The sequence below is a fragment of the Schistocerca gregaria genome, chromosome 2 (genome assembly GCF_023897955.1).
Source record: "Schistocerca gregaria isolate iqSchGreg1 chromosome 2, iqSchGreg1.2, whole genome shotgun sequence".
In the NCBI taxonomy this organism is placed as follows: Eukaryota; Metazoa; Arthropoda; class Insecta; order Orthoptera; family Acrididae; genus Schistocerca; species Schistocerca gregaria.
The window spans coordinates 939553094-939575123 of record NC_064921.1 but is presented as its reverse complement, the minus strand read 5'-3'; the positions used below and the strand labels follow the sequence as shown (position 1 = coordinate 939575123).

The following is a 22030-nucleotide window of genomic DNA, read 5'->3' as shown; positions in this document are numbered from 1 at the left end:
TCTGATCATAAGAGCAGCTTAAGCTGGATATGACATAATTGAAGAAGCTTGTCGGCTAGCCTCCTGGTCGAATTGAGTCCATTACGAAGGACCCCCCCCCCCCCCCCCCCCCGCATGAACCATGGACCTTGCCTTTGGTCGGGAGGCTTGAGTGCCTCAGCGATACAGATGGCCGTACTGTAGGTGCAACCACAACGGAGGTGTATCTGTTGAGAGGCCAGACAAACGTGTGGTTCCTGAAGAGGAGCAGCAGCCTTTTCGGTAGTTGCAGGGCAACAGTCTGGATGATTGACTGATCTGGCCTTGTAACACTAACCAAAACGGCCTTTCTGTGCTGGTACTGCGAACGGCTGAAAGCAAGGGGAAACTACAGCCATAATTTTTCGCGAGGGCATGCAGCTTTACTGTATGATTAAATGATGATGGCGTCCTCTTGGGTAAAATATTCCGGAGGTAAAATAGTCCCCCATTCGGATATCCGGGCGGGGACTACTCAGGAGGATGTCGTTATCAGGAGAAAGAAAACTGGAGTTCTACGGATCGGAGAGTGGAATGTCAGAACCCTTAATAGGGCAGGTAGGTTAGAAAATTTAGAAAGGGAAATGGATAGGTTAAAGTTAGGTATAGTGGGAATTAGTGAAGTTCGGTGGCAGGAGGAACAAGACTTTTGGTCAGGTGAATACTGGGTTATAAATACAAAATCAAATAGGGTAATGCAGGAGTAGGTTTAATAATGAAAAAAAAAATAGGAATGCGGGTAAGCTACTACAAACAGCATGGTGAACGCATTATTGTGGCCAAGATAGACACGAAGCCCACACCTACTACAATAGTACAAGTTTATATGCCAACTAGTTCTGCAGATGATGAAGAAATTGATGAAATATATGATGAGATAAAAGAAATTATTCAGGTAGTTACGGGAGACGAAAATTTAATAGTCATGGGTGACTGGAATTTCAGAGTAGGAAAAGGGAGAGAAGGAAACATAGTAGGTGAATATGGATTGGGGGTAAGAAATGAGAGGAAGCCGCCTGGTAGAATTTTGCACAGAGCATAACTTAATCATAGATAATACTTGGTTCAAGAATCATAAAAGAAGGTTGCGTACATGGAAGAAGCCTGGAGATACTGACAGGTTTCAGATAGATTACATAATGGTAAGACAGAGATTTAGGAACCAGATTTTAAATTGTAAGACATTTCCAAGGGCAGATGCGGACTCTGACCACAATCTATTGGTTATGACCTGTAGATTAAAACTGAAGAAACTGCAAAAAGGTGGGAATTGAAGGAGATGGGACCTGGATAAACTGACTAAACCAGAGGTTGTACAGAGTTTCAGGGACATCATCAGGGAACAATTGACAGGAATTGGGGAAAGAAATACAGTAGAAGAAGAAGGGGTAGCTTTGAGGGATGAAGTAGTGAAGGCAGCAGAGGATCCAGTAGGTAAAAAGACGAGGGCTAGTAGAAATACTTGGGTAACAGAAGAAATATTGAATTTAATTGATGAAAGGAGAAAATATAAAAATGCAGTAAATGAAGCAGGCAAAAAGGAATACAAACGTCTCAAAAATGAGATCGACAGGAAGTGCAAAATGGCTAAGCAGGGATGGCTAGAGGACAAATGTAAGGATGTAGAGGCTTATCTCACTAGGGGTAAGATAGATACTGCATACAGGAAAATTAGAGAGACCTTTGGAGAAAAGAGAACCACTTGTATGAATATCAAAAGCTCAGATGGAAACCCAGTTCTAAACAAAGAAGGGAAAGCAGAAAGGTGGAAGGTGTATATAGAGGGTCTATACAAGGGCGATGTACTTGAGGACAATATTATGGAAATGGAAGAGAATGTAGATTGGGACCTTTTTTTTCTGCATACAATCTACAATTTATACAATGCATGGTATTTCAAATCACACCCGCCAGATTAGCCGAGAGCGCTAACGCGCTGGTTCCTTGACTCTGGTAGGCGCGCCGGCTCCGGATGGAATCCGCCCGCCGGATTAACGACGAGGGCCGGTGTGCCGGCCAGCCTGGATGTGGTTTTTAGGCGGTTTTCCACATCCCTCTTGATGAATACTGGGCTGGTCCCCACATCCCGCCTCAGTTTCACGATTCACAGACATTTGAAACACATCCACACTTTTCCATGATTTCCACTAGACGCAGACAAATGGGGTACTCTGATTCCGTCCCGGGGGGTACGGGGTGGCGGTAGGAAGGGCATCCGGCTACCTCTTCAAATTAACATGCCAAATCCAATTTCGCCACGTCAACCCCGCGCACAATGCGGGACAAAGGCGCAAGCGATAGAATAGAATAGAATAGAATAGAATAGAATAGAATAGAATAGAATTGTCTTTCAAATCACGAAGTTTATGCACCTAACAGTTTTGTTTACGTATATTAAGTTTGTGCGCGTTGATGCTGAAAACCAGACATCAGTTGTTGTTCTTTAGTTCCAGAAGCTACGAAACTGTACCGATGTTGACCGCTGTTTACAATTTTTTCAGTAATAAAATGAAAGCACACTGCAGTCTAATGAAGCACAGCAGCAATTAGTCCACGATAAATCAAACAGAAACTGAACTTTTTGTGACTTAACAAAAATTGCGTCTCTTAAGTACCCACACTAAAAGCCGGGATTTCACACATGTAACTGACGTATGCTACTGGCTGTGGCGATACTAGTTGCTTGTGTGAACCCGGCTTAAACGAAGGTCAAGAGCGCGAGGGATCCATTTCAGCAGGTCTCTAGCGGAGTGTGCTGCTCAGACAGCGAATCTGCAGGACCCATCCAGCGTGCGCGGCTGTCAGCGAGCTGATTTACGCTGTTTATTGTTGTTGGCACCGCGTGCATAAATTACTGTCTCTCTCCCTGACAATGGGACTTTCGACAAACAGTCCGTGCCTCGGGGGGGGGGGGGGGGGTGTTGCGAGTGTCAACACTGTGGCTCCCTTATCACGCCAAGCCAGTGCCACAGTCCTTCGTTGAACTTAGGGTCACAACAACCAAAGTGAATTACGAAAAACACTTGGACGTGAATTGCGTCTCGTGTGTATTCATGTTTTCCTGTAGTATCCACATCATTGACAAAAATTTGGGACATACGAGGGTCACTCCAAAAGAAATGCACACCATTTTTGTAAAAATACAGTTTTCATTCTAATGCGTGAAAGTTGTACAGTGTGTGAATACATCCTTCCCGCTTGTTTTCAAACTTAGTTCAACCTGTTCCCATGAGTGGCGCCGTCATAGCATGTCTTCAAGATGGCTGCTACACTTGACGTTTGTCAGAAGCAACGTGAAGTCATAGAATTCCTGTGCTGTGAAAACCGGACAGTGGGAAACGTCCACAAGAGGTTGAAAAAAGTGTATGGAGATGCTGCTGTCGATCGCAGTACAGTTAGTCAGTGCGCAAGCAGGTTACGTGATGAAAGCGGGCACGGCAATATTGAGGATTGTCCTCGCAGCGGCAGGCCTCGTAACACACACACACACACACACACACACACACACACTCCAGACAATGTGCAACTCCAGACACAATTGTTCACTGCTGACAGACGCATCACAGTGAACGAATTGTCACGCTACGGTGGGATAGGGGAAGGAAGTGTTTGCAGAATACTGTGTTGGCGTTAAAAAAGTTTGTGCCAGGTGGGTTCCCAGGATGCTAACAGTGGCTCACAAAGAAGCTTTTGGGACAGTGCGAGAATGGTGGAGATAAATTTCTTGGAACAGTTGAGACAGGTGATGAAACATGGCTGCATCATTTTTCACCAGAGACGAAGAGGCAATCAATCGAGTGGCATCATGCAAATTCAACCAAGAAAAAGAAAAAAAATTCAAAACCACACCTTGTGCTGCAAAAGTTATGGCTACGGTGTTTTTCGATTCCGAATGACTTTTCGTTGTGGACATCGTGCCAAGTAGAACCACCATAAATTCTCATGCATATGTGACGACACTGAAGAAACTTCAAGCTCGACTGAGTCGTGTTCCACCACATCGGCAAAAGCAGAATGTTTTGCTCTTGCACGACAATGCACGGTCACATGTCAGTCAAAAAGCCATGGAACTCGGAAGGACAACACTGAAACACCCGCCTTACAGCCGTGACCTGGCTCCGTGTGACTATCATCTCTTTGGGAAGCTGAAAGACACTCTTCGTGGAACAAGGGTTGAAGATGATGAATCCCTTATGCACGCTGCTAAACAGTGGCTCCAACAGGTTGCTCCAGAATTTTACCGTGCGGGTATACAGACGCTGGTTCCAAGAAGGCGTAAGGCAGTTGAGAGGGATGGAAATTATGAGGAGAAATGAAAATATTGTTTCTAATGGATGTATCTACACACTGTAAAACTTTAAAACGTGTAGAATAAAAGGTGGATTAAAAAAATTGTGTGCATTTATTTTGGAGTGACACTCGTATTTGTGTGTCTGTCGTACACGGAAACTGCAACAACCTGGAACACGTTTCGTGAAACCATACGTGTGGATTCCATAACCTGAGTCTTCCAGGGTTGGTGACAATGAAATTTGGATATTATATTTCGTAACCTATGTGAAATTACAATACAAAAAAAAATAGAGAATCATTAATTATGAGCTGCTTATACTTTTCAATCTTCCTTCGCAATTGTTCCTTGATAGTGAAATAGAAATACTACCTAAGTAACATTATCTGGCAATAGTTCCTTAAATTCTTTAGTTTTTTGTCAGTTTTATTGTTACTAAACAGAAAATTGCAGCTATAAAATTCCTTTTGTTACGGACGTGGAGGTCCGTGTGCGTTTCTTACTTGCCTTTCATGTGTTTGTTCTGTCTGCTTCTGATACCTGTAAATTATGCGCCTTTATATCATTATTGCTAATAATAATTTGTATGCGATTATACATTATGTATAAATGGAATAAGTATATGGATGATCTTCCTATCACCAGGAGATTGTCTTGCAGTTGCGTGGCATTTCACTATCTTTACCTAAATTGCACAAACTAAATCAGAGTTGCTTGTCTCAAGAAAGCCCCCATATCATCTTGTACATGTGAGCTAGCACTGTTTTCTTGTAACCTCGGTACTCGCCGTCTATCAGAGATGAACTACAGCATCCCTTCGTGAACTTGAGTGGGGGGGAGAAATTACGGTCGTGAATCATGTGTCTACTCTGGGTGTTCTTGCCTTAGGTTGAACATGTGGACGGAAACTGGCAACTAGATCTTACACAGACGGGTCAGTGAAAACTCTACTGTCTCAGACTTAGCAAATGCATTCGATCCAAATGTATCTCATTCCACTGTTATACTGATACACTCTGACTGCGCTATGACACTAGTTACTCCTCTCCTGAGTCCACTATTGTGTTGCAGAGTAGACGCAGTACACAAGAACATTAGCAAGGATTGCGATGACTTACCGTATTTACAGTAAGATAAGCGCGAGAGCTGAGTTTCTCAGTATGACGCAAGTGTTCTTTAGGTGCCACACGACATACGCAGATCGAAAGTGAATGAGCATTAATGCTGTTGTGTGCCAGATCCTAACTGCTTCCGCAAACAAACAGTGGCACGTGACTAAGCTTGGATTGCTCCCGAGTCTTTCTACATCTATATCCGTACTCCGCAAGCCACCTGACGGTGTGTGGCAAAAGTTACCTTGAGTACCTCTATCGTTTATCCCTTCTGTTCCAGTCTCGTATTGCTCGTGGAAAGGAGGATTGTCGGTATGCCTCTGTGTAGGCTCTCATCTCTCTAATTTTATCCCCATGGTCTCTTCGCGAGATATACATAGGAGGAAGCAATATACTGCTTGACTGCTCAGTGAAGGTATGTTCTCGAAACTTCAACAAAAGCCCGTACCGAGCTACTGAGCCTCTCTCCTGCCGAGTCTTCCACTAGAGTTTATGTATAATCTCCGTAACGCTTTCACGATTACTGAATGATGCTGTAACGAAGCGCACTGCTCTCCGTTGGATCTTCTCTCTCTCTTCTATCACCCCTATCTGGTACGGATCCCACACCGGTGAGCAGTATTCAAGCAGTGGGCGAACAAGTGTACTGTAACCTACTTTGTTTTCGGATTGCGTTTCCTTAGGAATCTTCGAATGAAACTGTCTGGCATCTGCTTTACCGACGATCAACTTTATACGATAATTCCATTTTAAATCACTCCTAATGCGTACTCCCACATAATTTATGGAATTAACTGCTTCCAGTTGCTGACCTGCTATATTGTAGCTAAATGATAAAGGATTTTTCTTTCTATGTATTCGCAGCACATTACAGTTGTCTACATTGATATTAAATTGCCATTCCCTGCACCATGCGTCAATTCGCTGCAGATCCTCGTGCATTTCAGTACAATTTTCCATTGTTACAACCTCTCGATATACCACAGCATCATCCGCAAAAAGCCTCAGTGAACTTCCGATGTCATCCACAAGGTCATTTGTGTATATTGTAAACAGCAACAGTCCTATGACACTCCCCTGCGGCACACCTGAAATCACTCTTACTTCGGAAGACTTCTCTCCATTGAGAATGACATGCTGCGTTCTGTTATCTAGGAACTCATCAATCCAATCACACAATTGGTCTGATAGTCCGTATGCTCTTACTTTGTTCATTAAACGACTGTGGGGAACTGTATCGAACACCTTGCGGAAGTCAAGAAACACGGCATCTACCGGTGAACCCGTGTCTATGGCCCTCTGAGTCTCTTGGACGAATAGCGCGAGCTGGGTTTCAACGCCCGTCTTTTTCGAAACCCATGCTGATTCCTACAGAGTAGATTTCTAGTCTCCAGAAAAGTCGCTATACGCGAACATAATACGTGTTCCAAAATTCTACAACTGATTTACGTTAGAAATATAGGTCTTTAGTTCTGCACATCTGTTCGACGTCCCTTCTTGAAAACGGGGTTGACCTGTGCCATTTTCCAATCCTTCGGAACGCTACGCTCTCTTAGAGACGTACGGTACACCGCTGCAAGAAGGGGGGCAAGTTCCTTCGCGTACTCTGTGTAAAATCGAACTATTATCCCATCAGGTCCAGCTGCCTTTCCTCTTTTGAGCGATTTTAATTGTTTCTCTATCCCTCTGTCGTCTATTTCGATATCTACAATTTTGTCATCTGTGCGAGAATCTAGAGAAAGAACTACAGTGCAGTCTTCCTCTGTGAAACAGCTTTGTAAGAAGACATTTAGTATTTCGGCCTTTAGTCTGTCATACTCTGTTTCAGTACCATTTTGGTCAATGTGTGTGGACGTTTTGTTTTGATCCACCTACCGCTTTGACATAAGACCAAAATTTCTTAGGATTTTCTGCCAAGTTCGTTAGATGGGAGCTTTGTTAACATTACATATCGTGTGCTGAACTAGATGAAAGTTCCTAAACACGATTTTATAAAAGCCTCATCCACTAACTAATTCAGACAACTTAAACTGCTTATTTAGTACGTCACCGTCAAGTGGTACAGGCTTCACGCCCGACGGAAAGTCGACACGACGTCAGTTGGCTTAGCCCAGTACCGAACGGTGAATGTGAAGCTCTGTGACACCGTCCGTGACACAAAAAGTTGGAGTGTACAGCCAGAATTAAGGAAATAACAATATTAATGTTTGTTAATGGCCAGTCCAAACTTCGTAACGGATGTTCATCAGTTGTGTATGAAGACTTGGTAAGAACTGAAACAACATTTAAAAACGTCGACGTTTATTTGAATACAAAGTAATTATAGATATACAAACAAAGCAATCGATGTTTATAGGGGAATACAAAGCGTCTGTTTACCTTATCCGTTGTTTCTTTCCCTGCGTAGCAAACGTTATAAACAATTGTACTTTTCTGCATCAGCAGAGGTTACTTTTCACTTAATAAAAGGTTATTTAAAGAAAATTGCTTCCTCAGTTTGTTCTTACTTACACACAGTGTAGGTGTCAGCACTGTTCAGTTGTAAATAAGTCATATTTGGGTTTTAGATATCTGGACTTTCTTGTGGAAGTTCACTCTGTGTAAAATAAAATCCAAGGCGTCATTGAGCTTTAGCGATGTTACACGAAAACAAAGCAAAACAACAAAATAATGGCTTAGAAGACGCAAAAGCACGAAATCCACTATTAGACCAAGAGTGAAAACAGCGATAAACGCCAACTTTCAGTGGTAGGAGACGACGACATAGTTCCCCATTTCCGTCAACGTCACAACGTTCTTCCCGAGAACGGTGGTAAAGTCACAAACTCATATCAACAGGCGCGACAAACACTGCTGTGAAAATTATTACCATCTGACAGATGGAACGACATTAGCGCCCCTAGCCCTAGAAATCAGCTGTAACATTACCGCCTGTTTTCAGTTGTTTCTCTACTTAATTACGGAAATATTTACCATATTTTTTGCGCCCCAAGCGTTTGTAAATTACTGAGAGACACGAGTGATCTTGAAATACATCTAAAAAGAGCCGAAACTTCCGGACTCATTTCGATAAGCTGCAACTTATTCGTGAAGAAATACTTTCGAATATGTTTATAATTGTAGCTTAAACCGCTGAAATCAACAGAACAGAAACACATTTTTCATCCTTGGAAAGCATGTACTTGTTTTTTTGTTCCTATTATTGTGGGCACTTACGTTGATACGCAACAGTTTTGTGTGGAGTTTAATGATACGCACTTCCTTATATTTCACTCTACTTTCCAAAACACGAATTTTTTTAAATTTGTAACTACTTTTATTTTAAAATCGATTGAGTTGAGGATTATTGCCGTTTCCGGCACTGACTTAGCAAAGATACTGGAATTGGTTCTTCTATGTGGGGATCAGTTAGCTTGCTTTTGACGTTTTCTCACGTCTGTGTAGTTTTCACTGCAGCTACATTTATGGTAGCTTCTTTGCTATGTTTAATAATGCTGGTTCCGCATTCCATGAAAGTTTCCTACGTTGCCCATTTACTGATTTGTTTGGAAATGTAGTAAACAGCACTTCACTATGTCAAGTAGGTACATACTACTTCTTTCTGCAAAAGGTCAGGTGTTTAGTTGTTTCCAGACATTTTCTTATTCTTAAGAGAAAGCGGCGTTCTTCATTAAATATCTGTAGGCTACAAGTTCTGTTCTGTAATGTACCGTTTAATACCTCCCATGGTCCTTAGGAAATTAAAGAAAGACAAATGTTATGTCACCTTTTGGTTATTGTCGACTTACGGCACTACAAACGCTCCTCATCGTAAAAACTGTCACAAATCATCATAAATAATACTATTGGCACGCATCCGATTTCGTATTCGGAAGTATAGCTTACTGGCCGCTTGAAGCACTGCTGTCACAAAGTATAACATAAATTAGTAGGAGTGTCGTGACTGTATGTGTTAAGACTGTGGTGAAGTCCCGTTCCATTCCGTTATGTGCCATTGGCGGCTTGTGTGAATGCAGCCATTTGAAATGTACTGTGGAATGTTTTGATTTTCCGTTCCGTCAAGCGTGAATCGATCTTCACTCTTCAGTATCCATCATACAAAGTTGCTTAACTATAAATGGCGTAATATTCTTGGGTCTAAACTTCAGATGCAGACATTAAGGGGGCATTCTACACCTTCCCTGTCTGTCTGTTCATGTATCCTAGTTCCTCCTCCTCCTCCTCCTCCTCCTTCTTCTTCTCCTCCTCCTCCTCCTCCTCCTCCTCCTCCTCCTCCTTATTCTTCTTCTTCTCCTCCTTATTCTTCTTCTTCTCCTCCGACTTCTACTACTACACTAACTACTACTAGTTCCTTGTCCACTGCTACGTCACCCTCCTCCTCGTCCATCTCCACAACGGACTAAGGCAGTGATTTTGCATATAGCTCCGAGAGTCTAAGCATCGCTAGATCAGTAGCAGAATTGCCCATGTGCGGTGGATTACCGTGGTTAATCTAAACTACACACTATAACAGGTTGTAACACACAACCTTGTGAGAGCAACGTAAATTAAGGACGATGTGAAAGACTGTCGCAGTTTCTGATGGTTTTTTTGCACCAGTGAGACGAGGCAAAGCATTAATTGGAATTGGCCGTAATTGGTTTACGTCTTGTGAGAGTTACTGGGTTGGATTCATTGTCAGGGTCCCTCAAGTCTCCAGGGAACTTCAAAACATTAGCTTGGTAAATGAACGTAAAATACTGCTAGAATTAGGAGAAAAGGTGGCAGGCCCAGCGGGATTGCCCGTGACAAAGAAGAATAAAGCTTTGGCTTCAATGCTGATGGGCGGTAATGTTGAGGTATCCAGAGTTTCTCTGGTCTGAATTTTGGAGGGAGTCGAGTGTGGGTTTTTCAGACCACAGTGAAACTGTGTTAGGGATTCCTGCGGGGTGCGTAGCCTAGAGCGCTTAGACAGCTCTTTCTGTTATGAATGTAATAGTCGTGGTCCAGGAGGGTTTTAAGAATGGCTATTCAAGTACGCAGAGGAAGAAATGTGTAAGGTGCATTGAGAGAGGCTTGATTGTGTTTAGCCTAACAGCATGAACCTCTCAGACGGTAGAGCTCAGAACGCTCTTCATTCCGAGATGGAGAGGGCTAGGGTCTGAAAGTAAGTTCATTCACTTTAATGCAGCCTCACAAATTCCCGTCTCGTTCCATTAGGGCCCGAATCCTTAGATGTGATACGACGGTTCGCTTCCATAACTTTTAACTTACTGGCTTCAAGGTAATTATGCAGGAAACCAGTAAACGACGTTTTACTCTCTTCCTGTCTTTGGATATGTAGAATTTTCCATCAGTAGCTGTATAACAGAGCTCTTATTAGTGAAGTATGTGTTGTACATAATGACACAGCGATAAGCGAGGTTGGCGAACGTTTGAAAGCAATATCGCAAGTCCGGGTGTGTAAGAGGTTTATCTAGAGCACTAATTAGCGTTTCTTTCACATATTTTGTGACTTAAACCATCTAGATCGCCTAATAAATTCTTTGCCGTGGCTGTTCGGCTACTGCAACCGCATACTGAAAACTTGCAAACCAAAGTTCAGCTTCAGTATCAATACCTATACTTAATAGGGTATCAACTAAATTGAAGTTGTTAGTTGACGCACTGATCAGGCATATGACTGAGAGTGAACCTAGGTTTGTAATTGCTTTGGTATCTGATGGCGACAGTAGCCAAAACGGTATACTTAACCAATTTAATAGGCGATCTGTTCACAATGATCGCTACCTGCAACAGAAAATTTATTCCCGTACTCATAAGTACCTTTCACAAATGGTACCGTAATCACTTATCATTCCGAACTCTCCACCCGACGAAAAAAAAATCAATTTCACTTTTTTCGTGTGGCTTTATATAGATCATGAAGGGTTTCGTTGCACTGTTGGGCACTGATGGTGACCATAGGTTACTCAAACATTAGCGAACATTGAACAATGTCATTACCATAACCCGGACTCCTGTAGTTTGAGATCCTTCGGCTTCGGGAAAGCCGTCATGCTTCCATTGCGTGCTGGAAGTCATTCCTTCTGGCTTTCTGTGACACGACGTTTGACCGCCTACTACTGCACTACTTCACGTACAACAAACTACGTTGCATTCCCTGTCCTGATTACACAGCAAGCACGGTATCACTGATAATAAACTTTCTCCATTTTATGAGGACGATATGATGACACTAGTTACTCTCCATTGTTAACGTGAACTAGTTAAGAATGTTTCGTCGACTGTTTGCCTGATATCGACACCCGCAGTCTATTGGACACAACTCATCAGGGCTTGCCAGGATGCGGCAATCCGCCGATCACTCGTCACCGCTGCGGAACTTCCCTCATAGTTTTCCACACACACACACAGACAGACAGACAGACAGAGAGAGAGAGAGACAGAGAGAGAGAGAGAGAGAGAGAGATTTACATAAAAAAAATAACTGCTCTCCTTTGTGTGTCAATAAACTAGATTTCGTTAGTCGCTAAAAACCGATCAACGCTAGATGATCCTTTATGAACGGCTCTTATATTGCTTCAGCCATAATCACACCAATGCCACAGACAGTAGAACCAGACTAAAAAAAGTCGGACAGCTGCAAACCCTCGCCTAAACACATACAATGTGGTGTGTGCTAAGCTTGTAAGGGTGTTGCAGACTAGGTCATCTTGAGAAATGATCCTTAAGAAAAAATGTCGATACGCTGCACCGTTTCCCGCGGTACTGGTGTTCACGTTAGTCGGGATCCCATGGTTTCCATGCTAATGTAGAATCGATTGGATCAGGAAAACCATACGCAGCCTCATGTAGGATCTCAACGACCCCACGTGACTGGCACCCAAGAGGACACACTTACTGTTGACTTGGCCTTTCAGGATTATACAGTCATGTCACGTGCCTTGAATCACAAAATGGGCTCCTTTGCAACAAGAAAAGTATCCACACAGATAGTCTGACGACGTCTGGTACACTCCAGACTATCAGTACAGCGATCGTCCTGCTGTTTGGCTCCGTTTGACACGAGAGCAGAGAGGCCCACTGAGAGTGTTGCTCCTGATGACAGTAACACTGGAGGAAGGATGACACTACATAGTCTTCTCAGACAATTCCTGATTATGTATTGAGCATCTGGATGGATGCAGCTTGATAGTTGGGTGCTGTAATTTACCGTCTAGTAAGGTCATCCGAAGACCAGTGTCAGTTGCAAAGCGATTTAGAAAAGATTGCTGTATGGTGTGGCAGGTGGCAGTTGACGCTAAATAACGAAACGTGTGAGGTGATCCACATGAAAAAGAAATCCGTTGGAATTCGATTACTCGATAAATAGTACAATTCTCAAGGCTGTCAATTCAACTAAGTACCTGGGTGTTAAAATTACGAACAACTTCAGTTGGAAAGACAACATAGATAATACTGTGGTGAAGGCGAGCCAAAGGTTGCGTTTCATTGGCAGGACACTTAGAAGATGCAACAAGTCCACTAAAGAGACAGCTTACACTACACTCGATCGTCCTCTGTTAGAATATTGCTGCGCGATGTGGGATCCTTACCAGGTGGGATTGACGGAGGACATCGAAAGGGTGCAAAAAATGGCAGCTCGTTTTGTATTATCACGTAATAGGGGAGAGAGTGTGGCAGAAATGATACGCGAATTGGGATGGAAGTCATTACAGCAAAGACGTTTTTTGTCGCGGCGAGATCTTTTTACGAAATTTCAGTCACCAACTTTCTCCTCCGAATGCGAAAATATTTTGTAGAGCCCAACCTACATAGGTAGGAATGATCATCAAAATAAAATACGAGAAATCAGAGTTCGAACCGAAAGGTTTAGGTGTTCGTTTTTCTCGCGCGCTGTTAGGGAGTGGAATGGTAGAGAGATAGTGTGATTGTGGTTCGATGAACCCTCTGCCAAGCACTTAAATGTGAATTGCAGAGTAGTCATGTAGATGTAGTTGGGTGGGTAGTTGGGTGGATAGTTGGGTGGGTGGATAGTATGAGGAAGAAGTATGTTGCCAGATTGCATTGGGTACACAAACGAACACTACTACTTCACATACCAGTAATTTGGGCAGCAGCTATGCATTACCTTCAAAGTCTCTTTAACGTTACCATTCAATAAGATAATGCAGGACAGCATGTTGTCCATGCTGTTCTGGTATATCTCGATACTGCATTGTTGGCTTGGTCAGCATGTTCTCCAGCTCTCAACCACTGACATCTACTCATGGGTCTACGGAAGACTGGCAAGGCACTACCCCAACCACCACAGTTGATGAACTCTGGCACTGAGTATAAGCAAAATGGAATGACATAACTGTATCTGTCATCAAAGATCAGTTTGAATCGGTGCCCAGCTGCATTAGAACCATTTTCCTGCTGGATGTGGTAGCTCATTTTGCACCCACTGTAACCCAAAATCGTAAATTTGGACAACTATATTGTACACACACAGTAAGTTAAGTGTCGCTGTTTGCTTTTGTTCGTGTTGTAGCAACTTTAATGGCCAGCAGTGTAGAACAGACATCATGCTAAAGAGTGTATGAAGTTGGTTGACGGACGAATTGCCAAGTGAACCTGACGGGAGGCCTCGGGTTGGACAATTGCCTCCAGGGCGTGACGCTGCACATCTCGGCGTCCAAGATAAAGTTCCTGGAAGTGGCGGAGGAGCTGGAGCTGCGGAAGCGCGACTCGGCGGGCCTGATGCGCGAGTTCCTGGTGAGCCAGCTGGAGGACTTCCTGGTGGACGGCATGCACGTCGACGACCTGCTCACCACGGCCGACCGGCAGGCCATCGTGCGCCACGAACTCGAGAACATCCGCGCCCTGCCCGGCGACTCCTGTGTGCCCGGCTACCCGCAGCACCGCCTCTACGAGGGGCAGTCCATAGGTCGGTACATCACATCTGTACTCCACAAACCACTGCCATGGACGTGGCAATTATCTTTGTCTTTTAGCCAACACCCTGGCGCTTGCCACCAGAGTGACGGTTGTGTGCTTTCCGTTCAGTCCAGGTGTGCCTGCACTGGGGGATCCTGGAGAGGCTATACCCACTGCACGACCACGAGGAGCTGGACAGGCTGGGCAAGCAGTGGTACCGCTCCATCTTCCAACAACAGCCGTTTGGTGAGTGCTCGCCACCTACCCAATATTCAGATCCGTTGAAAAGGCAGTATACTTAAAGCAGAAGCGTTCAGTTGCATTTGCATTTGAAAATAAAAAAAACTATTTTCTTTCACTTTCGCACACTCTCACAGGTTTATCCTGTCCCAAGTCCGATGGGATCCTTTGTTTTTCATGATTCAGCAAATTTATCTTTTAACTTGGGTTAACTGACGACTGTAGCGATAGGAATGGTATTCAGCCCAAGGGATCGAAGTTCCGTGCTCCATTTGTCTGTGGATAGTACAAACTTAAGAGGGTGAGTCAGATGAAAACCTTAAATTTGTAATAACAAATCAAAATTTCGCGCCGTTGTCCTGTAACTTGGGTGGCCACGTGGGTGGCCACGTGGGTGGCCACTTGTACAAACAGCGTACAGAATTACCTGTAGGTGGCAGCACAGTGCAGATGTACACTTACCGTCGCAGTATCAGTGTAAAGATGGCCGCCCCACTTGTGACTTGCACCAGGGAAGAACAGCGTTCTGTTATTCGGTTTTTGTGTAGTGAAGGTGTGAAACCTACTGAAATTCATCGACGAATGAAGGTTCAGTATGGTGATGTCAGAGCAGCAAGTCTGCGAATGGAGTAGGAAGTTCGCAAATTGTGTGACTTCAGTGGAAGATACTCCTCGTCCAGGTCAGGCACAACGAGTTGTGACTCCACAGAACATTGCAGCAGTTGAAGCAATAGTGAAGGAAAACCGCTGAGTGACACTGAATGGCATTGCAGCATGTTTACAGATTAGTCATGGGCCAGCACACCACATTGTGCATGATGTGCTCCAGTTTCACAAAGTGTGTGCAAGATGGTTGCTATGGCAGCTGACTCCTGAAATGAGAGAACGACGTGTCGATGCTTGCGAAGAACTTCTTCGGTGCTTTGAACGAAAAGGTGATGGCTTCCTTGCAAGAATCGTTAGTGGGGCGAAACCTGGGTTCACTTACACCAACCGGAAAGGAAGAGAGCGAGCAAGGAATGGCGCCATTCCTCATCACAAAGTGATTTCCATATGTTTGGACCACTCAAAGACGCAATGGGAGGAAATAAGTTCCATTCTGATGAAGAGGTACGCCACGCGGTGCATGAATGGTTGCGCGGACTACCAAAATAATTTTTTTCTAAAGGAATTTATGCAATTCGTAAGCGCTGGAGGACTTGCATTGAGCGTGGGGGAAATTGTTGAAAAGTGATACAGGTTTGTACCATTTCTGCACAATAAATAATATTTAAAAAAAATATTTGAGGTTTTCATTTGACTCACACTCGTAGTTCTGTGTGTAATCGTATTCTAACTGTTCGCAGTCGCGTTTTGCTGAGGAGGAGATAGAGACCCAGCCAGTCATTTACCTAAACGAACGTGGAAATCTGCATAAAGGCCACATTCGTGCTGACTAGTATACCAGAAGAACAGTTGGTTTTGTCACACGTTAATTTATTAAGCACGAATGCATGGCAGAGGTGGTGGCAGACACTATGTGGGAGCCGATGCGAATCACCGTGTGGTTTACTGTTGTGATTCAGAGTGTGTACGTTCCCAGGAGTGTCAGTCAATATACAACTTCACAGAAGGGCTACCAAAGTACAATTATCGATATTCTATCTTAGCAACAGACATCACCGCACACCATTCAGGACAGGAACAGGAAATGGGAATGTGATAGCCGTAGAGAGGGTATCCTTTGCCACACTTCATAAGGGGATTGCGGGGAATATGTGTATCAGTGTTATCCAGAAATGGTTACACTGTTTCTATTAAAAAAAGAACATAGTTACGTGAGAATCTTTACTGGCAGCTGATCAGCATTGTTATATTTCGACATAATACCACTAGCGTAATCATCGTACTGTGGGATCAAGTTTTGTGTTCCTATATAGAAGTCTGCCGCCTGGGAATTAAACGAGCGTGTGGTAGTAGTCTTCAGCTCGTCGACATTATGAAAATGCTGACTGGAAGATACGAATTTCAAAGCGTAAGGAAAGTTGGATATCACTGGGAGGAAGATCAGGACTCTACATCCGAAGTCCTTCAGAACAGCCGTTTGCACCGAGCCATACGTGGTCTGGCATTGTCATAGACCAGCACAATACCTGCATTGAGAATTCGACGCCTCAACTATTTCAAGGTCCTACGTAATTTCTGTAGTGTTCGCAGTAACAGCCAGCGTTCAGTGTTTCTCCCCTGGATAGGAGGCCAATGAGCAAAATGCTCTTGGTGTCCCAACGCTGTGCACGTCACTTTCCGTAACGACACTATGTGTATGAATTTGGTCCTACGTGAGTATAAACTGTGACGCCAGTGCATCGATTACGGCTTCGTTACCGTGAAGAACCCTCCTTTCATCGCCTTTGACAATCCAGTCGAAGAACTCGTCGCCGTCATAATGTTACTGCTGTAGACGTGTCGAAATTGGCTCTAAGCTATTGTTTGCTTTCGGTTGTCTGGTTTTTCGGCAGCCACCTGGCATACACTTTCTTCAAAAGCAAGCGCTCAGTGATATTTCATGCAACGGCTTTCCAGGAAGATGACGTGTTTCTTGTCTTCCGCAAGGTGTTTGATGCAGTTCCTCACAGTCGTGTAATGAACAAAGTAAGAGCATGTGGACTGTCAGACCAACTGTGTGATTGGATTGAAGAGTTCCTAGATAAAAGAACGCAGCAATGGAGAGAAGTCTTCCGACACTCCCGCAGGGGAGTGTCGTAGGACCGTTGCTATTCTCAATATACATAAATGATCTGGTGGATAAGATCGGAAGTTCACTGAGGCTTTTTGCAGATGATGCTGTAATACATCAAGAAGTTGCAACAATGAAAAACTGTACTGAAATGCAGGAGGATCTGCAACGAATTGACGCATGGTGCAGGGAATGGCAACTGAATCTCAATGTGGACAAGTGTAATGTGCTGCGAATACATAGAAAGATAGATCCCTTATCATTTAGCTACAATACAGCAGGTCAGCAACTGGAAGCAGTTAATTCCATGCATTATCTGGGAATAGGCATTAGGAATGATTCAAAATGGAATGACCATATAAAATTAATCGATGGTAAAGCAGATGCCAGACGGAGATTCATTGGAAGAATCCTAAGGAAATGCAGTCCAAAAACGAAGGAAGTAGGTTACAGTACACTGGTTCGCCCTCTGCTTGAATATTGCTCACCAGTGTGGGATCCGTACCCGATAGGGTTGATAGAAGAGATAGAGAAGATCCAACGGAGAGCAGCGCGCTTCGTTACAGAATCATTTAGTAATCGCGAAAGCGTTACGGAGATTATGTATAAACTCCAGTGGAAGACTCGGCAGGAGAGAGGCTCAGTAGCTCTGTACGGGCTTTTGTTGAAGTTTCGAGAACATACCTTCACCGAGGAGTCAAGCAGTATATTGCTCCCTCCTACGAATATCTCACGAAGAGACCATGAGGATAAAATCAGAGAGACTAGAGCCCAAACAGAGGCATACCGAGAATTTTTCTTTCCACGAACAATACGGGACTGGAATAGAAGGGAGACCGATAGACGTACTCAAGGTACCTTCCGCCACACACCGTCAAGTGGCTTGCGGAGTATGGTTGTTTGCTCATGACTTTCGAACCGTGCACCTGACGCAACTGAAGAACTTCGGTCGGTGCTACGTTTTATGCATCATGAAACTTTATCACAGACCGGATCTCGCAGTCGACGGGAGAAAGAGTAAGAGCCGCCAATTTCTGCGCCTGTTGCAACGCTACTGGGGACGCTAGAAATCTGTCCGGGCGTCACATGATCATTACGCAACGGCTTTGCCGCGCAGGCGCTATTTTCCGGCTAAACACATTTACTTAAAAAATCGGAAAACTTTAGTTCTGGACGATTCTTGTATAAGTTGCGCCTTCCATAGGCGCAGTGTTTGTTCACGTAAATGACCGATGGGGCAGAGACATGGTACGGCTCGCTCCAGCCTCTCCGTGTCACTGCCGCTATTCAGAAAACTGTCCTGGCAGTCTACCAGATTCCGCCGGTAATATTAGCGGCACTATCCCCCGCCGAAAGCTGGCACCGAGAGAGCGTAGCGTGTAGCCGAGTAGCTTCTGCAGTCCAGCGTGTCTGACGCGTCCAATTACCCAGAATTTGCTGGCGTCCGGCCGCCTCACGTCCTAAGTTCTCTTTGATATTTCGGCAGACAGACTCGTTGTCATCTTCAAGTAGTTCGTGATGGCCTTAACGTACTCAGGTCGGTGCCCTGTACAAGTTGCCCGCTACCCTCTCACTCACTCAGATCCTGTGCAGCCGCCGCGGTAGGTTGTAGGGGTGGCGACTGGCAGTCTCCCCGCTATCGCCGCCGGGTGCTATCGTTGTACTGTACGGGGCTCGCAATGCCCGCCACCGCCTGCATGGACAGTTACAAGAGCGGGGTGACGGACGAGGTAACGGTCAATGTATGTAGGACGCAGAACCGAGCCGAGCTGAACAGCGGTCACGAACAACAACCTGAAGATGGCAACGAGTGTGTTTGCCGAAATATCATGGAGAACTTACCAAGTTGCCCAGGTGGATACTTGAGAATTTCAAAAGTCAGATATACGCCGAGAGAGCTTTTCTTCGTTGTGCTTCGCAAGTATTCTGGAAAATGCCTGGCTTCAAGACGAAATTGGTTTTAGAGATTGGCCTCCAGTTTATGATCGTTGGTGTGGAGAGGGTGCGGTCGGCTGTTCCCCGAGACTAATCATCAACTCCAGTTTGCTTTTTTCGTCGCTATATTATTTACATAGAACGTGCATTGAAACACAGAATGTGCTATGAAATGCGAAAGATTTTTTTCAGTTTGGTAGCTTTGCAAATGTGAATCGCTCCTATGCACGTCCCCCATATTATCGTAATTCGTGACAACACTTCTCTTTCGCACGATACCATTATTTGAATATACGTCTTGTAATGTATTGTCATCGAACGTGCTGACCATTACAACGTCTCTCACGTACTTTCATCAACATCTGCTTTTTTCTGTAACCAGATACACATTCAAGCTGCTTAAATGTGTAGTACTGCACAGGAGGAAGAAACATTGACGCATTCGGTCTTCGCTGCGTGATTCCTCACGTATCAGCAATACGAAAATGTCTGTCACATTTCGTCCTGCGCATATTGCAGACAGTAAATGAACGTTAAAGAGTGGCAATCTGGCAACACTGTAATCGCATGTACAGTTACTATTTCTGTCAGCAGAGTGTCATAGTACTGTGCAGTTGTTGCAGTGGATCGCGTTTTGGGTTAGCCTACAGGAGGTCAAGGATTCGACTCTGCGGCGAGGCGTATTTGTTTTTATTAGCTAAATGTAATCATGCGTGATACGGTATCTGATGTCTTCATAGTCATACAGCGATTACATTGGGTCGTCTATGTACTACAAACATAAATGGGAGTACAATCGTTTTCACTGGTCATCATTTAAAGAAGCCTTCTCCACGTCGAGGACGTGAATTGTTTCTCACCATAGCATGTACTAAATTCCAAACCTCTTTCCTGTCTACCTCCCCCAATAGACCCATCAATTAGTACCAATTATTATTATTGCTACGTTCAGGTCCATTACATTTCGTTATGGCGTTACGTCACCAGTAGGGCTAGAAACGTCCTTTGCAAATGATTTCCAAAAATGTACTATGTAGGTGTCAGATTAAGAAACGTTATATGCTACAGTATTATGTGGCAGAATGAAATTGGCAAATAAAATAATTCGCCTTGACCCAGAATCGAACCCTCGACCTCCTGTATGCTAACCCAGATAGCCATCCACAGCACCAATACTCCAGTATACAGACAGAGGTAGTAACCGTACATAAGATTACAGTATTGCGATATGCCAAGTCTTTAACGTCCATTTACTGCCGGAAACATGCGCAGGAGATTTTTTGAGAGACAGTTTTGTATTGATGGTATGTGAGGAATCGCGCTGCGAAGTCAGTGTGTGCGAATTTTTCTTCACCCTGTACGAAAGACAAGTAGTAGTTTAATGTTGTTACCAAAAGATCTCGAAAAGTTCTTGATGAATTTACTCCAAATTTTTACACGATGTTCTAATAATCGTTTGGGCAGAAATATGCTACATTTTTTTAAATATATATGGCACATATGTAAACAATAAAAGGGAAATGTTGTTAGTAAAAATCTCAATAATTTCTTGACTAATTTATTTAAATTTTTACACGGTGCTCTTAAAGATTCAGCACCGACATTGCCTGTTCTTTTTTAAAATGTATGTAATGAATAATTGTGTATCAAATACTTGAAGGGGAAACGTTTTAACAAAAATCTCTAAAAGTTCTTGACCGTCAGACTTCAAACTGTTACACGATACGCTGCTAACACTGCCTACGCGTAATTTTAAACATAAACTGAATTCACAACAGTGTGCTGCTTCGTTTTCTGTGTTGCAGTCAGTTTTAAGACGAAAGAGGAATGTTGCATTTATGGCTTACCGTCTTATATTAGAATACTACTTTACTATGGTTTCTGAATCGCCCGAATTTTTGCAGCCCTACCCGTTCACAGATTAAAACTATGGGAAATACTCTCCATTGAAGCTACTGCTTTCACAGATCCAGCAGCTGAAAGAGCTCTCCTGAAACCCTTATGTTAATCATCCGAACCTATTTATCCACTCATTTTAAATTTCGTCATATGCAATCGATAATTCGATTGAAGGAACAATAAACAAGGCTTAAGGTAAGGCAGAGAGAGGGGAAGAGGAGATAACAGCAAGGGGAGGGGGAGAGAATGGACAGAGAGGCCGAAGGAAGAGATGGTGACAGAGGGAGGTAAGGAGGAGGAGGGGACAGAGATAGGGGGTGAAAGAGATAAACAGGAGGACAAAAAGAGGGGAGGTGGAGATGGACACAGAGATTCATATTTAGCAATTGCGAAGCATTGCCGGGTTCGCTAGTTTTTCTTTAAGTCAGAGAACTTCACTCTGTTTCGCCACGATGTGCTGACGACGTCGGTAAACTTACTGATTAGTTTTTAAACCTGTTCTGGAAGTAAATACGATAACCCGTTCCGAAAAATTCATTAGCAAGTGTCGAAAGTATTAGAGAGCTATTTTCTCTTCAGTGTAGTAACTGCTACGATTTGTCCTCTTGCCAGTATAAACAATGAAGAGCATAACTGACCAAGAACACATTATTTTGACTGAAGAGTACCGTCTAGTGGAGGGAGCAAAAGTAACAGCATTATAGCACCTCTCAGCATCACTCTCGTTTGCCACAAGTCACACAGTCCTGCCGACGTATATTTCCTTAGAACCTACTGAGCACGAACAGGCCATGGACGGATATATGTGTCATGCCCAGTTGAAGAGTTAATTCCTGGAGAGAATTCCACTCACTTGGTTGTATCATCGTCCGAGAGTTGCTGCATTATCCAGCGAAAAACAGGTCTTCCGGTAGT

At 43.9% G+C, this 22030-nt stretch overlaps 1 protein-coding gene across 4 annotated transcripts in view; it reads left to right on the top strand.

The window, feature by feature from the left end:
• LOC126335383 (anoctamin-10) overlaps window positions 1-22030 on the top strand; it is a 303559-nt gene that overhangs the window by 154572 nt on the left and 126957 nt on the right. For all 4 annotated transcript variants that reach the window (XM_049998605.1, XM_049998603.1, XM_049998602.1 and 1 more), the window contains 2 exons: window positions 14059-14335; window positions 14455-14571. In XM_049998605.1, coding sequence (XP_049854562.1) covers window positions 14059-14335; window positions 14455-14571 — 394 coding nt within the window. The remainder of the gene's footprint in view (window positions 1-14058; window positions 14336-14454; window positions 14572-22030) is intronic.